The sequence below is a fragment of the Corvus brachyrhynchos genome, unplaced genomic scaffold (genome assembly GCF_000691975.1).
Source record: "Corvus brachyrhynchos isolate BGI_N302 unplaced genomic scaffold, ASM69197v1 scaffold309, whole genome shotgun sequence".
Lineage (NCBI taxonomy): Eukaryota > Metazoa > Chordata > Aves > Passeriformes > Corvidae > Corvus > Corvus brachyrhynchos.
The window spans coordinates 1,481,929-1,500,191 of record NW_008240227.1 but is presented as its reverse complement, the minus strand read 5'-3'; the positions used below and the strand labels follow the sequence as shown (position 1 = coordinate 1,500,191).

The 18,263-nt window shown below is 39.1% G+C and overlaps 1 protein-coding gene across 2 annotated transcripts in view; it reads left to right on the top strand.

Moving 5' to 3' along the window:
- Positions 1–18,263, top strand: part of UBE2Q2 (ubiquitin conjugating enzyme E2 Q2) — a 53,917-nt gene that overhangs the window by 8,294 nt on the left and 27,360 nt on the right. The window contains exons 1-2 of one of the 2 annotated variants that reach the window (XM_008641994.2): positions 13,950–14,272; positions 15,023–15,127. In XM_008641994.2, the coding sequence (XP_008640216.1) occupies positions 14,243–14,272; positions 15,023–15,127 (135 nt within the window). In that variant the 5' untranslated portion in view covers positions 13,950–14,242. Of the gene's footprint in view, positions 1–13,949; positions 14,273–15,022; positions 15,128–18,263 lie in introns of those variants that run through there. The other variant, XM_017745184.1, reaches the window with a different exon arrangement.

The window sequence follows — 18,263 nt, the reverse complement described above, 5'->3', positions numbered from 1 at the left end:
CCGCGGGGCAGCCCGAGGGGGCCGCAGGGACGGGAAAGTTGTCAGAGTCGCCGTCCTGGAGGGGTAATACAGAGCCCCTGCTCTGCTGCCGAAGGGCCGTTTTATGATAACCGTGCGTTTAAACTTGTCAGGGAGTGTGAGCAGCCGTGTCCAGTCTGATGGTCTGCTCCCTGCCAAGGGCTTTGGAGGTTCCCCTTTATGTGGGGTTTTCTCCCCTTAAATTCATTTGTCTCAATATTTTTTAAATGAGTGGAAGAGAAGCTGAATAAAACGTTCAGTGTTGTGGGACGTGTAACAATCCTCTGGTTTTTTTAGAAGTTTAGGCCTAAACTTGCCAAAGGATTGGAATATATTGGCATCTGTGACTCATGTACACAAAAGTGCTGGAGGTTCATTTTTGTTGGGTTGGTTGCAGTTATAAGTGTTTTTAAATGCCTTATCAAGATTCAGCTACACAGTGATGTATTGAAGAACTGGGTGAAAATAGCATGTTCAAGTTTAAGGAAGATAAATTCTACAGCTTTTTTTTGGTCTTTGTATGAAAGTTTCAAACACCATGGTGGTAGAAACATGAATATTTCAGTACTGAAAGATGAAAATGTGTATGCAAACCAGGCAAGTCTAATAATAATCATGACCAGATTCTCACTTGCCTTAAAGTAACTTTATTAAATTAAAGGAGAGTTGTTAAGTGGATCTTTCAGTTTTCACAGTTAACTGTCATGAAAAGTTGCTTCTGTGGTCATGGGATAGATGTTTGTTTTACTGGATACTTGTAAGATATAAGATGCTGGGGGTTTTTTGGTAGAATAAACAAGATGCTTTGGTGTTCTTGTTTCCAGACATGACCCATCAGATGATGGTTTGTGTGACTTCCTATAAATATTTTTCATTCAGTAGAGGGCATTCCATTGCAGAGAAATTTGGCTTTTTGTTTCCACACAACATGATCTGTTTCATAAGTCTTGCTCTAAACAATAAAATGAAAGGTCTGATGATTGTGCACCCTCAGTTGCCAGTTGAATTTGATGGGTTATTTCTTCTTTGTCAAGTCACAGCTAACAGGTAAGCCAGCAGTAAGACCTGAAATTGTTATGCCCAGAATTTGTGCTGTGGTGTTTATCTACTTCTGAGACTGCTTTCATTGTAACTACTTTCAATAGTAATTCTTATTGTGAAGAAATATGCCCACTTAGCTGTACGCCTTGCTTGAGGTGTGTCTGAGCAAGCAAGAAACCACTTAGGTCACCGTTGTCATATTTGTGTTAATGAGGAAACAGTGTCTGCAATCTGCTGTTACAGTCTCTTGCCCCAAAGGTCAGGAGATCTTTCACATGCCATTAGACTTGTGGAGTATGAACTTGCACAAAGAACAGGAAAAGTGCTCTTTGAAACCCCAGAACTGAGACTTCTGCTTTGATGAAAGGCTGTGTCTGAGCTTCTTGAAGCTTTTGTTTCACAGTTGTCTGTGAGCGAGCAGCTTGGTGCTTTCTGATGTTGACTAGTTTTTAGCTCTTTGAGACAGGTGGCTATTTTCCCTATCTGTTAAAAATAAATGGGGATAGGGCAACCTGAGATATAGAGGTGGCTCCCTTGAAACAAATGGGCAGCAGGTAATAGAACCAAGAAGAGAAAGCTCATCTCTGGGCTTCTGTTCTAGTTCTTTGACACACATGTTAGAACTCTTGAGAGTCACAAAAGTGATTTTTTTTTTTTTTTTTTTTTTTTTTTTTTTTTTCCCCTCCCCCTCCCCACTAAATGGGGTCTCTTGGCTCTAACTCCTAATTGCATCCAGGTATTTTTGGAGGGTTTTGTGGGTACTGTAAACTAGAAAAGCCTAAGTCTTTACTGTGCTTCAGTGGCTCTGCAGGTACTGTGGGAACTAGAACTTTAAATAGCAGTAGTAGCATGCAAAGACTGGTAAGGCTATAAAGTTGTTGGTAAATATATTTTCTTGGGGAGACTCTGCATCAGAAGCTGCTGTCTTAGCACTCTGGATTTGCAGAGCAAATACACAACTTCAACTCTTTGCTTCTTCTAGCTGGTTTAGCCCGTTCAGTACTGATCCAGCCAGGGTATTTCCTTTACTCAGCAAAAGCATATGGTGGATTGTATCTGGATGCTCAAGAATCCTGTTAAGGGCGAAGAGTAAGCACAAAGCTCAATCAGCACTTCTTTTCTTTGTGGTTCTGTTAGCATACTCAGTATTTTACGTAAAATGACAGCTGTCTAGCAGCGTGTAGAGATGCTGAAGTTACGGGATGGAGAAATACCTGGTAGGGAAGGAAGCTTTTAGTAGCTAAAAAGAGGTCTGATAACTAAGTTGGCTCTGATATTCCCAACAAATCTTTTTTGCTCTCCAGCCTCTAGAGAGAAGGCAGAGGGAAGAGAAAATATTCCTCTGGAGAGGTGAGAGAATGTATGCTTAGGAACTGTATAGGTCTCCACAAGTTTTCTGGACTAAAATTCACAGTTTGAGAAGTCTGCCACTGGCATTTCTCACTGAGATGATTTGCTGATTGTCTCTGTAGTATAAGTTTGTAGAACTATCAAAGTTCAGTGTTGGCTATAGCATCTCAGGGATACTGTACCTGTGACACTGAACACTGCTTGAAATTAAAGCAAAATACATTTTACTTGATAGCTCTTCTGTTTACAGAGTGGCAGCCAAACTTGGTCCTTCACTATTTCTGGTAGTGACCCATATTAGAGCTTACATGGTTAATCAGATTGTTTTAAAAGAGGCACTTCAGGGTGGAGTCACCCCTGTCAGAAACATTGCTGCTTATTCCTGAGAGCTGTCTAATTATTGAACTTGTTCAGGCTGTGTACCTTCACATTCCCATTTTGTTATGCCAACAGCAGTGTCTCCATTTGGAGTTTTATTTCTTTTTCTCTCAGGTTTCCTTTGTAGTTAACAGCACTATTCCAGTTGATCGAGTTCAATAAACCTTGTCCTGTTCGTCATGTGTTTTGAAATAGTATCAAGCCTATGGCCTTACTTAGAGGAGTGTGTTTGTTGATCATGACTTTAGGCAAGTGTCCTTCAATACAATCTCTGGTTTCAGTTTGGTACCTTATCAGACTTAGGTCATAGTATTGCAAAGGGTGTGTTAGAAATATTGTCCACCGAAGTCTTTCTCTTGTTATTTCAAGGAAAAGGACTGGTTTGGATTGCTGTTAAACATTTTGTATTTTTCATATCATCTCTTGAAAGAGAAACTGGATATTAATATCTCTCCACCCATATGCAAAATTACTATTGAAATTCTGTGTCTTCAAGTGACACTTGCAGGTAGAATGGGGATTTGTGCCAGTTCCGAGTGGGAGCAGGTTTGCCCTAAACCGATCCAGGGCTGTGATGTGCAGTGATATCCTTCATACATTAGCAATTCAGTTCAGGTGATGTGGCTGACTCAGTAAACTCTTGCTTCTCTGTTGGAAAGAAGCATCTTCTGCTGAAAAATAACCCTGCTGCTAAATTGGAGTTAGAAGCTGCTGTGAATGACTTGAAAAGGTTGCTGTCTACAGATAACTGCAGTTGATGGGACAAGACTTTATTTTCCCTTCTAAACCAGAATGGATAAAAAGATATTACCTGTGAAGCTTTTGACAAGCTGGGTGTATACAGAGAGTGAGTGTATTGGAACATGTGACAGTTCTTCAAAGGCATAGGATTTTCGTATTGAACTCACTCCTAGCTAATGCCTAGACAGCTGGTAACCTTTTTAAAAGGTTATTTATTTGTACACATAACGAATGGGCCATTCAGTTCCAACCACAGATTTTTTTTTTTAATTTTTTTTTTTTTTTTTGTAGATCATTAGACATTCTGTAGTGAGGTTGAGACCTTTTCCTTGCAGCATATGGATGCCACGACTGTATAAAAACATACACAGCTTTATCTTGATAATATGTACTTTTTAGCTACAGTTAGATATACTTGGTGATTTTAAAGAAGCACTCATGCAACTGTTAGCAAACATAACATGCAATAGAAATTGACAAGTTTAGTATTGTTTAGCAAACCAAAATGAAGCTAATAAAAAAATTACTAAAAGAGTAGTGAGGATTTTAATTTCTTTTTTTAATGTCAAAGCTGTAATTGGAAAAAGAATATCACATAAAGGAGTAGGAGGAATCTTTTGTGTCTGGAAGGCAAGACCTTTCTGACCATGGTCTGGTTGTGTGATGTGTGAAAGGCTGTAACCAGTACCTCAGGACTTTACAGATGGTTCTGTCCTCCCTACAAGGTATGAAGTGCTCCTAAAATATCCTAGAAAGCCACAATGGTGGGCTTCAAATAGAAATGCTGGCATATGTTGAGATGTGTATAGTAAATTGTGTTCATTTCCAGTGTGTTGCTCATGTGAGTTAATGATACAGTAACTTCAGAACTAGGATTGTTGTGGTCCTTGAAAAAGCTCTCTGTGCCCTTTGATAATTAAAGAAGTTTTGTAGAAAGAATTACATTCTTTTTATTCAACACCCTTCTGCATGTGAGCTATTCAGGAGGTTTTGTGTATTGATGCCTTGTTGATATCCTCAACATGTATTGAAAGTTAGGATTGCTAGTAAGAACAAAGAGTGATGGTGTCCTGTGCACTCTGTAATAGTGCTGTTTCTTGCAGACCAGCAGAGGCTATGTGCCCTGTGAGGTGGCTGAAATGGAGTTTGCTGGATTAAGGACCTGGCTGGCAAGTAAAAATTCTTACCAAGTTCTTGTTGATCTGGACTATTTCCCAGTCTGGTTCAGCTGCACAAACAGCTGTCCCATCACAACAAGGGCGCAGGACTGAGTGAGAGCTGCTGCATCCAGCACTGCTGGCAGAGCCCTGGGTGGCGCTTGGAACTGACCTCTCCTGGGTGCAGCGCCTGGGGTGGCACCAGGCCCCTGGGCCTCCACCAGTGTCTATGTTGTTACAGTGACAGCTGGACCAGACTTAACTGCAGGGAGTTTGTTTACTTGAAAAATCTGATTCATTCCAGCAGAGTGCAAGATGCAGAGATGGAGACAGTTCTCTAAATAGTATTATTATTAGGAAAGAAAAAGAGGGCGTGGAATTTCTCATTAGGAACAATTATTTGTAGAAGTTGATTAACAGAAATGACTACTATTTTAGTTATGTCTCAGTGTGGACTCCTGTTCAGTATTGTCAGGTTGTTTGCTTTTATGTAGTTTTGCAAGGTTGTAAATGCCTGAATTCCTGGCTGGAGTATTAGAGGTTTTTTTTCCTTTAAATGGTAATATTCCATTTTTAAGAGACATGACAGTTGATGATTTAGTATATGTTCCACTGTGTTTCTTCAGCTGCAAGCTCTGTAAGAGAAGCAAAAATGACCTTTCACCAGCTCCTAGAAGACAACTGGAAAATTAAATGACTGATTATAGTAAGAAGAGGCTATTTAACATTTAGATCTTCAATCAGACTGCCTGTATGCAGTACACTTGAAGCTAATATGATCAAAATAGTTCTCAGTTGATCTCTAGTGGAAACAAGCATAGCAGTTAGTGTATATCTCACTGATGTCTTGCTTCCAGCTGTAATCTCTAAGCGTGGTATGAAAATAATGACCTTACATGTGGGGATTTTTTTTCTTTATCTCTTGCTTACAAGAAATCTTGGTGTACTAAGTACTGTAGAGCAGCTAATACATGATTTCTGAAGATTTAGTATGAACTGTATTCTCCTTTCACTTAGACCTCAAAATTTTTTTCCACCTCATAGCAGTAAGAGTTCAGTACAGTTGGAGATCTTGTAGTAGCTTCTTCAGCGTGTATTCAGTAAGGCAGGAGCATAAGCTCTGTTAGAACTTGTATAGTGGCATTAGAAAAAAATCAAAGCGTTCCTGAGCAGTGGTGTTCAAGATACCACAGGCTTCCTTGAATTTTTGAAGTAGGAAATAACTGTGGTAAGAGTTGTGGTATTTAACTTATTAGTGGTAGACGTTGGTTGAACTATATGGTACTGCAGTTTTGCATGTGGGGGACAAAGCTTTATCTAAATGGCTCTAATCTGAAGGCCCATGGCTAAGCAGCATTAGGGCAGCTGTGTACATGTTACTATGAGGGGAGAGCTTGGGAGCCTGGTGAATGGTGGCTGGAATGGTCTCAGGTGTAAGGAGCAACAGGACCTCTCTTAGCTGTGAGTGAGAATGAAAAATCCTTCTATCTGCAGGAGTATGTGGAGCACAGCAAGTTTGCAAAGGGAAAAGGTGGAAAAGAGAAAGGTTGCTCTCAGAGAGGGGAAAGGGCACAGATAGAAGGGGATGCTGAGTGATTTGAACACTTAAAAGATCTAAATTTCTGAATTTAGAGAAAGAAGGGGAAGCCTCAATCTTTTGGGTGACAGCAGAGATGATACCAGACTCTTCATACTGTGGAGTAACTGTAAGTGATAAAGGTGAGAGGAGGTCTGCAAGGAAACTTTATGAAGTTAAGTTGGTGAGAGAGAGATGTGACACAACTTAGTTATAACTAGTTCTTCTGTTCTATCCATATTAGAAGCCATTTCTTGTTACTCTGGCTTTGTGACACTCATGTAGATGATAACTGGCCTGTATAGTTGCAAAAGTAGGTAATTAATAACTTGATGATTAGAATGAGTTGATAATTTGTTTCAAGTAACCAGACTTCCTGGAAGAATTTGGGCACATCAGATTCTGTGCTGGTAGTAAAGAGAGTATTGTAGAATGAGATTTGCAAAATACCTTTCTCTTGAGCCCCTGTGTGTAGCTGCTCTTAGGTAAAGCATTGCCAGCTTGAGTGCATGTGTAATGTGTGCATTAAAGGGAACCCCTTGTGTCTGAGAGCTCCCAAACAACCAGCCTCTGACAACTGGCAGGCTGAGGGTACAAGCACACAGTGGCTTTTTGTGTGTGAGGAGTAGGATAGCTTGATCCTACTGCTGTGAGGTGCTGTAATAAAAACCTCGATATAGTCTCAGGTCTACAGCCATGTTCCCAATAAGCAAGTCACTTTGTTTTCAGCAGTGCTGTGTGCTTTGCTCAATTTTGAGTGTGGAGGATCTGTAACTTTATTTGTTGCTGTTAACATTGGCAAAGCAATGTTCCTTAGCTCCCTTGTGTTGGCCCTCCACAACAGTGTACATTTTCAGAGACTACACGCTGCTCTAGAGCAGCTGACTTGCTATGCTGTTAATGCAATCCTGTGTAGCATGGGGTTGTGTTTGAGCAGCAGTTCAATAGCATTTGGTGGATTTTAGTTTGGGTCTGGACAAAAGTGCTAAGGGTGTTTAGTTTTTTTCTGTGAATTTCCTTGAGTGGAGAGATGACATGCTGCATGATGATGATGTAGAAAGTAAAATGCTGCTTCACAGTGATGAACAGTAACTGCATTTTATCAGAAAAGTGCATTTTTTTCTTTTATGCTACAAATTCATGTTTTGATTCTGTGTAGTTTTGTTACACTGGACAAGTAGCCTCCTGCCTTTTGCTTGGTATGGAGGGAGAATGAGGTTTTGGCAACTGGTAAGAGTCTGATACCTGTTTTTCCAAGGGTTATGTGCAATTTCATGTTTTGGAATTGGCAGTTGGGACATTTTGCATAGATTAAATAATTTGAAGAAGAACTGTCTGTAAGAACTTGACCACAAGAAATATAAGAACTGTGCTGCCACATTCGCATTCATGTTTGTGACCATTTGAAGTGATATTTTGTGCCTTTGCTACTTTGGTTGTAGATATTTTGGCTTCTTTTCAGGTCATGATGTTTTGAGCAGTGAGACGTGTGTGTACCTGGACAGAGAGATACGGAAGTAAAACACAAAAGGAGCTTGGATTCACAAACTTTGAACTTATTAAATGCCTCTTGTATGTGCCCGTTTGAAAGCAGCAGCTGCTGAAGTTTTCAGGATTTTTTTTCTCTAAATGTTGTTTTCTGTCTTGGGTGTATAAAAAAATTTTAAAACTTGAAGATTCCCGTAATAATTTCAAGAGAATTCTCTGGGCTTGGATTGAACAAATGAATTAGTGCAGGTGAAGGTGCAAATTGCAAACTGCATGGATTTTGGAATAATTTGTACACAAGTGAATTGCCATTGAAATACAGTCCCTCTTGATACTTCCTTAGTTCTGTGGTCACTATCAATGAAGATTGGCACTTACAGATGATGCTGCATCTGTATATTGCAGAAAGTGTTCCATGATCTAAGCTTTCAGTTGATTTAGAAATATTCTGTGGTCCCTGTGCACTCATGCAGAAGGCGGCTGTAGAAGGTGCAGTGTCAGAGCACTGCTCGTGTGGCTGACACCGAACGTGACAGCAGGGCAGTAGTGGCTTTGCTCTCAGAAGGGTGTTGTGAAGACAAAAGGGATCTCCAGAACAATTCTGTATACTTTCAACAACTATTTCCTCCTGGTTACTTTTGTGGTAGCCTTCTGCAATCAGTAGAACTTGTTCATACAGAGAACTGTATTTTTGTTTGGGGCAATTTGTGGTTGCAGAGTGAATTTCACCAGCATCTATAGTGTTGTGGTTTGTTACAGTCTTTCTGCTCCATGAGGCACATACCTTTCACCCTCCCTTCTCTAGCATGGCTGTATTTAATAACATAAACAATTCTAAAGCAAGGTACTCTGCTACGCTTGCCTCATTCCTTGGAGAGTGTGTGGGAGAGGCAAATTGTGACGCTGTTAGTTGTGTTGATTTAATACGCTCCTGAAGGTATTGGCTTCTGCAGCGCTGAGCATATTAGCAGAACTGACATAGAACAGGATTAGGGGATTCTTTCACCTTCCTCCTGCAAAGGTGCAAGATGATTAAGCTCTTGCAGTCCCAGGGATTCAACCAAAGGATGATGCTTCGCCTGGGATGGTCATGTATAGCCTGTAGCTGTCAATACAGCCATTAAATTTGAGAGTAGAATTGCAGTAATTTTGTATGTTGTAGAGAGAGATGCGTATTTTAGACAGCTGAACTTGGTGCCATACCAAGTGCAGGACTTGTAAGTGTTCTCGCTGAACTGAAGCCTGTCAGGCTTTAGGGAGGATGGAAGTAAAGTAAAGCTATACAAGCTTGCCTTCGGGCAAGTTAGTAGCATGTTATATACAATTTTAAAATTCAAGAGGAAAAGCAAGTTAAAGTTTTCCTCTTGTTTGGTAGTGATGGATTCCCTTTGCTTCCTTGCTACCACAAATACTAAATTTCATTTTAAACCCTCCATTGCAAACACTTTTCTTATCTTTTAGAACTCTTGATCACTGACATGTTAGATTCTTTAAGAAATGACAAATTTTTCATATCTAAAAGTGCAGATGTTAGGGTACTGTAATGTTCAATAATTTGATCTATACAACACAGCAAATGGTGGTGTCTGAATGTTTGAAAATAAAAGTTAGGGGGGGGGTTAAGTAACTGGAGGTTTCTGGGAAATGGTTTTATTTGGATTACTTTCAATGAAAGTGATTCTTCATGCTTTTTTCTTTCTTAATTATTGTAAAGGATCAGTTGAGAGGGCAGATGACAATCAGCTGGCTTTTAAAGGTTCTTAAGCCTGTAGATTTCACTGGCACTTGAGCTGCTAGTGGTAGAAAATGCTTACTGCTTCTTAAACTGCCTTTGGAAAATTTGACCCCTAATAATGGGAAACAATCTGTCAGTTGTGTAATCACAACTAATGCTATTTTAAGTAGCTGTAAGTACTAGTGTTTTATGGTCACCAAGCTGAACTTTAGCTTTACAAATCTTCTAAATCCTAATATTTTTTTTAGAGGAAAAAGCCCACAGAGTTAATACTAAAGGCAGCTTGATATGGGTGAAAAATAAATAGTGAATGATTAACTAACAATTGCAAAAAAATGTGTACTAAATTGTAGCTAAGTGTTGTTTATTATTCTTCAGTATTTATTGAATGTTCATGTAGGATGTACATATGACCCCTAATAAAGATCTGATTCTGCTGTTTAATTAAATAAATTGGAAAGACATTTGGGATTTAAAATAAATTATTTGGCATGTGTTTATAGCTGCAAATGCATTCACCTTGAGAGGATTGTATTAGCCTTCTGAGACGTCTTGTTCCATTAGGATTTACTTCATTACCAAGATCTGGGTGAGCAAGAACAGTCTCTTTCCAATCTAAGATTGAGTTGTATCTGGTGTAAAAAGAACAGAACTAGGTTCTGCCTAAGATGGAGATTTTGCAAAAACTAACGAACAGGCAAGAAGTAAAACTGGCTGAAATTTGTTCAGACAGTATGCTAAGGATTTTTAAAAGAAACCACTCCCACACTTTTTCCATCTAGTATGATCTGTAAATTAAAGAAAATTAAGAACTGTTACCTTGTAATTGTGATTTGAAATCATAATGCAGTAGCCACGTGTTTAAATGTGTTTTCCTACCATTTAGCTGTGATAAAATGGCTCAGTTGTGTGCAAGGAGTTACGATTACTCTATTGCCTTTCAGCAAACTGCAGGTACAGGTTGTTCTAATGTTAAGAGTGAGAGCAAGATGTTTTGATTTGGCAACATCACAATTTTAACAGTATTGTAGTAATTTCAAAATGTCTCATTTTAAAGTCTCTTACTAATGTCAAAATTGTGTCACTGTAGCTTAGAAAGCAGGATAAAAGATTATATAACATTGCAAGGAAATGGCCTCATTGTTAAGGATGAGAAAGCTTAGATAGGATATACTTAGATGACAGATCCTGTCCAGGAAAAGCTGTCTTAATGTGTGTGTTCCTGGAATCTTCTGTCACATTTTGCTGCTTTCTTTTTTTTTTTCCTTTGGTAAGCAAAATTGTTAGTAAAATATAAGTAGAGCTCTTACAGAGGATGTAATGGAATGTCTGAACAGTGAGATCCCATGTGTATTCTTCTAACATGCTGTGGTTTTCCTAAATGACTTTGATCAGTTTTGAAATTGTTCCCATGGCAGAAGTGCAGGGCTTTATTCTCTTTGTATTTTGTGTGTTTGTTAGTGGGCTGAATTCTTTCACTGCATTCTGTCACAGAAGCATTTGTGTTGACAAAGCTCCCAGTCTGTCCTGGTGCAGATACAAAGAGTCTCTAGAAGTGATGATGCCATGAATTGTAATTGTATCTGTGCTGCTGTAAACATCCTGCCTTTGTCCTGCTCCAGTGCAGGCGAGGTGTGATGTCACTGCTGTCCTGTCACTGCTGTCCAGCGGGCACTGCTGTGCTCCACAGCCCTCCCTCTTGGGATGAACTTCTGCCTTTGCTTGTGGAGAGCAGGAAAAAAGCAGCAGTTATATAAAACATCTCAGATACTGAATATGGTGATAGCTGTGCAGCTGAGAGAAATCATATAGACATGACAGCTCTCTAGTGAAAGGCCCACAGTAATGGGGCTTTTTAGCCACTGACAATTAATAGTAAAACAACTGCTATTTTAGGGTTCCTCTCGTGAATTGTTGTTTTTGAGAAGCCTGTGTTCCTTACATGACACAACAGCTCAAATCCACCTCTTATCTCTATAGGATGCAGATACAGGAAAAAAAAACCTGACTTAATTCTCTCAACAGAATTAGCTCTTGCGAAGTTCAGTTGTTTGACCTTACAAACCACAAGCTTAGCTTTAAGTTGCCTGCTGTGGTTATTACAAACTCATGAGCCTTTTTATATCTCAAGTTCAGAACGTTTGAAGTTTCTGTGAATTCTGTATTTCAAAATATAGTGACTCATATCCGCGTGGAAATCAGCTGTTCCAAAAATATGGATTACTTACAGATCTAAAGAAACTTAATGCCATTTATGTTTTTAAATTAAACGAATATATTTATTGGTAAGTCTGAAGAATTAAGAAGCATCACAACAAAATGGAAGTTTGATTAAATTTGTATTTTAATATTAAGCATCTGTTGTGAAAAAGTTGGAATGTGCAATTAAATAGTCATACTCCAAAAATCTAAAATTTGAAGTATTTTCTGATACAGCTGAGTAAATATGCTTGCAGTGTTAAAGAAGAGTTTCTCTGAGAAGTTCCATTTTTCCCATTCATGTTTTAAAAGCTAGATCAGACTAAAAATTTGGATAGTTGATAATTTTTAGGACATAGTCATATGTGCTATACACTAATAATCCAGGCAGTATCGAGTTCTTGACGTTTCCTCACCTACAGGAGGATTTGTTTTCAGGGCAAAAAATGGAGTGAGTGTAAACCATGAGTAAGGACTGTCATTCAGAGCAGGAGGCAGCAGCACATTCAAGTAGCCACTGCAATGTATTTAAAGTCATAGTGGGATTGCTTAATCATCAGATCTGCACTGTCAGTCATGTCCCTGGCTGATGACAGACATGCTGCAAGTATTTTGGAGGAGATATTTATATAGGCCCCCAGACTGGAATAGATACTGGTTGCAATAAGGAATGTCCTACTGTGGGGTTGTTCCTCAAATTTTTTCCGGTGGAGAAAGGAGAAATAAAATTGTCAGAAAAAAGGAATATAGACAGTGAAGAGTTGAGTTCCACTCTCTAAGCAGTCTTCAGATTCCAGACATGATTTAGAAGAGAGGACTAGCAGGTGTTTGTGTTCTGTAAATCTTTGCAATTGATAGACTTGCATAGATCTGGACTAACAAAATTTTTTAAATGCTTGATTAAAAAAAAAAAAGCCAAAAATACCTGTTAACAGAATGGTGCATGCATGCACAGTCCAAGTGTTGACTGTATCTCGAGAATATTTTTATTCTAATGAGTCTGAGGATTTTAAGAAACAGATGGCTTGGTGAATCTTGGAAGGGATTTTGCTTGTTCTTTGTATTTCTTGATGGGAATGTTGGTGTCATCTAAAGTCATGGTAGTAGTGTTTACCCTACGGCCTTTCTCAACTTCATGAGCTGGCCAGAGAAGCTCAGGTCTCAAAAACAGCTGGGTCAAACAAGTATTCAGGCAGTGGGGCCACAGTTAGCAGAGATTCCCTTATGCTGTTGCCCACTGTGCATCCAGATCAGTGCATAGTGTGAAAGGCTTGAGGTGAGAAGATTGCTCCATTGCAGAAGACTTCACAAATAGGTTGCATGTTATTAAAAATGAGTGAGATGTGATCAGCACAAAACCTGGAATACCTTTAATGAAGTTTAGCTCCTAAAAATAACAGTTTAGAAACCCAGTGGCAACAGGGGGATTCAGCTTTATTTCTCCCACAGAGATAGTGGTTAATCTCTTAAGTGAAACTGAGGAGAAAATATACTCTTCTCAAGTGCTGTGTTGTGTAAAGGAAGAAAGTGATTAAACCACATCCGTAAGCCTGCCGTAGCCATAAGTCTTGGCAAGCTGAGCACTGGACTTTCTTGATAGATATTTGAGATTTTAGGCCTTAGTTAATCAAGACTAGATATTCCAAGGTCTCTGCTTTGTGTATAGGGTCCTTTGAAGTGAAGGTAAAAGATGTGAACGATACCTTTATGTAAAAATACAGGGAATATAATGTATTCCTTTAAGGTGTGATTTAGGAAAAAAATACATAAACTCAAGGGGATTGAACTTGTTAAAACATAAGTTTATGCAAAGGCTTCAGTTTATAGGTGGGAATTTTAAACCTCTGTATCTAGAACTTCTCTGGAGTATGGTGCCAGGTGGGAACTCAGTCTGTTTTTCCAAAACTGATGTCCTTTAGTCACATGGCTTCTTTTATGGGGTTCAGCACTTCAGCTAAAAGGTCAGTTAGGAAATACACTTTATTAACAGCCAGTTCTGACATGCTTGTATTTTTCTCCAGTTGTCAAATCTTGACTGTTAAGTGTTGAAGAATGAAGCATAATTTATTGTTTCTGGAATGAGAAAGATGGATTTTTTTCATTTTCAACTGCAGTGAGGGCAATGAATGAAAATTCCCTCATTATTTTGTAGGACCTGGGGATATGAAGATAATATCTGTGTGATAAAACTGAGATTCAGCAATTTGTCCTCAGCTACTAAAATTTAATTGAATAGGTGAGAAGTAGAGAATGCCTTAAATAACTAAAACCAAACAAGTAGAATCCATGCACGTCAGTGATGTGAAGGGACACCTACTGTTGAGTTGGAAGCTACATGGTTTCCTCCATCCTCACAATGTTACCAAACCTGTGTGAGAAGAAAATTGGAATTGCTTTTTGAAACCTATAAGCAAGGGCCAAGGGATTTCTGTTCACCTTTCTCTACCAAGGGTCTGTTAAGCACCTTTGGAAGGGCTGCATCCTGTGGCACCTTAGTGACAGTGGCCCCGTCAGCAGCTGTGGGCCGCATCTCTTCCGTGGATTCCATGTGCCCGAACCATGGCTTGTTGTGCAAACTGGAACACACTGGTAATCCTGTGAGCCCGTTTGATCTCACTTGGCTGTGTCCTGGCACCTGCCTGGCAGCTGTAGGATGCTGTGGAGGGAATGAAGTTATGCCGTAAACTTTCCTGTATGCAGTATATTGCATGAGAAATCTTTAACAGTGGCAAGTCCTCTGTGAGCCTTGGTGTACAAAGATAAAATGGCAGACTTTGGCCCTGTGATCTGCCAGTTAAACTGTCCTCCAAGGCAGGAAATTTGAACTATATTGCTTTGGTCTGTGGGTCTAGAAGAGTTTCAATAATCCTGTTTGAGGAGGAAATCTAAAGATTCCAGGTTTTATTGCTTTCACAACTTTTCTTTGGAAGAAACTGTGTTTTTATGCAAAATCAGCATTGGTTTTATTCTTTGACATGTACTACTTGAGATTCCATTTTTTGCTAATTATCACTCATACTGCATTTTTAAATTTCTCCCTCCTGCTCCACCTGCCCCCAAGGTTTTAAACATTTCAGCACTGCTTCTTATGTATATCCGTCATCTGAGAAAGATGAAAATAGGATGAAATACTAGAAGAACCAGTTGGCTGGATTTCTTTCAACTTCTTTTGCGTTGCCTAAAAATGCAGTGCTAAAAGCTTCTGTGTTACCTGACATAGAGTAAGATAAAAGATGATGTTAATATTGTGTTATGAAATTCTGGGGATAAATTATTTTTAAAAGCTTTGGGACTTGTTGTTTATTTGTTGGGTCTTTTGTTGTTTGTTTTTTTTAACAGGAGTCTTACCCCTCTTCATCACCAATATGGTTTGTAGAATCAGATGACCCAAACCTGACTTCAGTCTTAGAGCGTTTAGAAGATATTAAGAAGAGCAATACTCTGGTGAGTGAAGTGTTTTGGTTATTTTGGGCATTTGCTTGGGCTTGGGTGTTTACTTGGCTTTGTCACATTAACCAGCAGGTCAGCTAGTTCAGTTTTAGGGTTATTTGGGGGGATTTTATAAACACAACTTTCTCTTATAAAAAAACTTATGAGCCAAAAGTAATCCAGAAGTTTTGATTACTTCTTTTAGAGAGTAAGCATTTAAGTAAAGTTTCAGCCCCAGTAATTACAGCTGAAGTGGATGAAAATATTAAAACTACTGAATAAAACAGCTGTTGTAGAGTTTTCTTTGCACAGAAATCTATTACAGAGGCAAAACTTTGTACTCTTGAGAATGTATATTCTCCAAAACATGACTACAATACAAAGAATTCTTGGTTTCAGTAAAGGGAACTTGACCTGATAGCTTCTGGTTCATCAGAATGTTCCTTAGGTACTGATACATTTAAGCAGTGTTGCGACTTTGGACAACTGCTACTTAAAGGAAATCTTTGTATACAGATTCTAATGGTTATTTCGTATTTCAGAAAACTCTCAAGCATTATATCTTACTTAAATACCCTTTTCATGTAGTGATGGGAGCTCGGGGGAAGGCCACATGAATATAAAAATTAACTTTCCATTCTGTGTAGGGAGCTCTCCTTGAATACTGCTTGGAAATAAATTTCAGCACAAATGCAGTTTGTTCCACAAAAAGGAGTATTGCAGCATACTGACAAATTTAGGTGGTCTTTATTAATTGATGATATTAACATTTTTTGTTTATTTTGGTGGACAGGGATGTGATGCATACAAAAATCAGTCTGCTGAATACTGCTTATTGCATGGGTTATGTGCTTAGTATTTGGGAAAAATTGGGAATGTTCTTTCTTAGGAAAACCTACTACTTGTTATGTTTACTGGGATAATGTTAATCTAGGATACCCAACCTTACACAAGAATGTACAAGTGTCTTTTTCTAAAGATAGTTGAGGATGCATTTGACTTCTGGCAGAAATAACTAGGAAACTAATAAGAGTGAGAGTCTTTGTGGGCCTTGACATAATTAAAAGCAGTTGTAGAGCAACATCAGTGTTTTAATGCATTTTGTTGGATCCGATTGCACAAGATGTACATCTCTGTATTTTCTATTTCAACCTAAAATTTAGACTAAACTACATTCAGAAAAGTATTATAAATCTTAGTCTTTGTAAGTTTTGCCTAGAAAGACATAGGAAGGGATAGTAACAGAAAAATGAGCTTTTTGCTTAAAGACACTTTTCAGAAGATTGTGCAGCTTGAAACTGCTGTGGCTGGTATTCAGCCTAAAGGTTCTGAACAAGACATTTCCTGTGTGCAACTGCCTGAAAGAGGGTGGAAAGCTTTGTTGTAAACATGCATGGGACTTGCTGTGCTGAATTGCATATGCACACAGACTGCTGATGTACCTGGTAAGAAAACAGCTTCTGCTATCAAGATTGTACTTGCCCATGTAAAAGCTGCTGCGTTGATGTAATAGACACCTGTGATGGCCCGTTGGTTTCTCAGGAATCCACCCTGCATCGTGCTATGCCAAGGTGAAGGCAGATGGGAGTGGTTGAGGAGACAAATACTTGCACTACATAATCTGACTTCTTTTTTTGCTCCAAAGACTTGGCTTGTGAGGTTTTGATTGGTTTTTTTCTCCCTACAGCTCTTTCCCATGAAACTCCCTCCCTTTCAATGGCATTGGAGCAGCTCACACACAGGCTTTTTGCAGTAGGGTAGGAAAGGATAGGGAACTACCTGTAGAAATCCAAAGGCTTCTAATTTATCATAGTCTCATAAAAATTCACTTTGTTTAATTTAGAATAATCTAGAATGTTTCAAACCAGCTTTCATTTAATTTACTGCAGGTAAAGGACCATTAGTGCCATGTTGCTCTAAACTCATAGTTATGAGAGCAGTCAAATTTTGAATGGGAAAAGGTATTGAACTCTTCCAGGAGCTCAGCTGTGCTAAAAGCACTGCTAGCACATGTACCCTGGTTTAGCCTTTGGTATTGCACTGTCCTTTCTACCTGCTTTGTAACGTGTGACAGGTGTCAGCTGTTTGGGAAACTGAAGAACATGCTCTTCAGGCATAAGTGTTTGACATGTAGAAGCCTTGTCATTTGACATGGTAAAAGGAAAACTGGCTTATGATGTCGAAATCATACATGTTTCCTGGAAAATCTTCTGTGGGTCTGAAACTGTGTTAGTTTCCGTGCATCAGCGTGCTGCTTGTGCTGTGAAAATTCGTCAAAACACTAAAAATGTTGAAAAGTTATTAAAAATGTTGATCAGCATAGATACCATTAGGCTTGGACAGCTTGGCTGCTTGGTTGTCAATGCTGAACAAATTTCAGTCAGCAGATGAAGGGGCTACAGAGTTCTTTCAGCCCCTAGTGTCTCCTGAATTTCCTTCTGAAAATCAGCTACGCTTAGACTTTTTAAGTATGAAGCTGCCATCTGCCTTCTAGTGGCTGTGCTATGCAAAAGAGAAATCTTACTGCAATTCCCTTGTTCTGGTTAATACGATGGAAGTAACATGATGCAAGTCTGAAGCCTCAAACCTTATTTCATGAGATGTTAAATATAACTCTACACTACTTGGAGGTCTGCTTTTTAAAGAGAATAGGGAAATGGGCTTAAATTCAGAGAGGCAGCTTTAATTCTCACACTGTAGATCTTAAACTTGCATGGAAGATGTCAGAAGTACACAATTCCTCGCATAAATATGTTTACAGCTTGGATAAGCTGCTGTCTTGAAGCACACTGCTTCTGTGTTAATAATTTAGATTAAGTCCCACATGGAGGCATTTCAGGGAAGAATGTTGTCTCTTGCAAACTCCCAGTGTGGCAGCAGCTATTTCTGTACTGGGAGTCGCAGAGACAAAATGCAGGAATAAGCTTTGCTTTACTTTCTGAAAGTGCCCGAGGCTGCTGAGTGTGGGGGAGGTACTGTGACTGTTACCTGCTAGCCAAGTAGTGGCCACACTCCAAGTGACAATTATTGCTTCCCTCTGTTTCCATTTGTATTCTTCTTCAGCACTTTCTCAGTGGTAGGCTAAGTTTTATTGATGCATTTATTTTTATATAGATATTGTGGGTGTGGGTAGAGACACATAGAATAATTA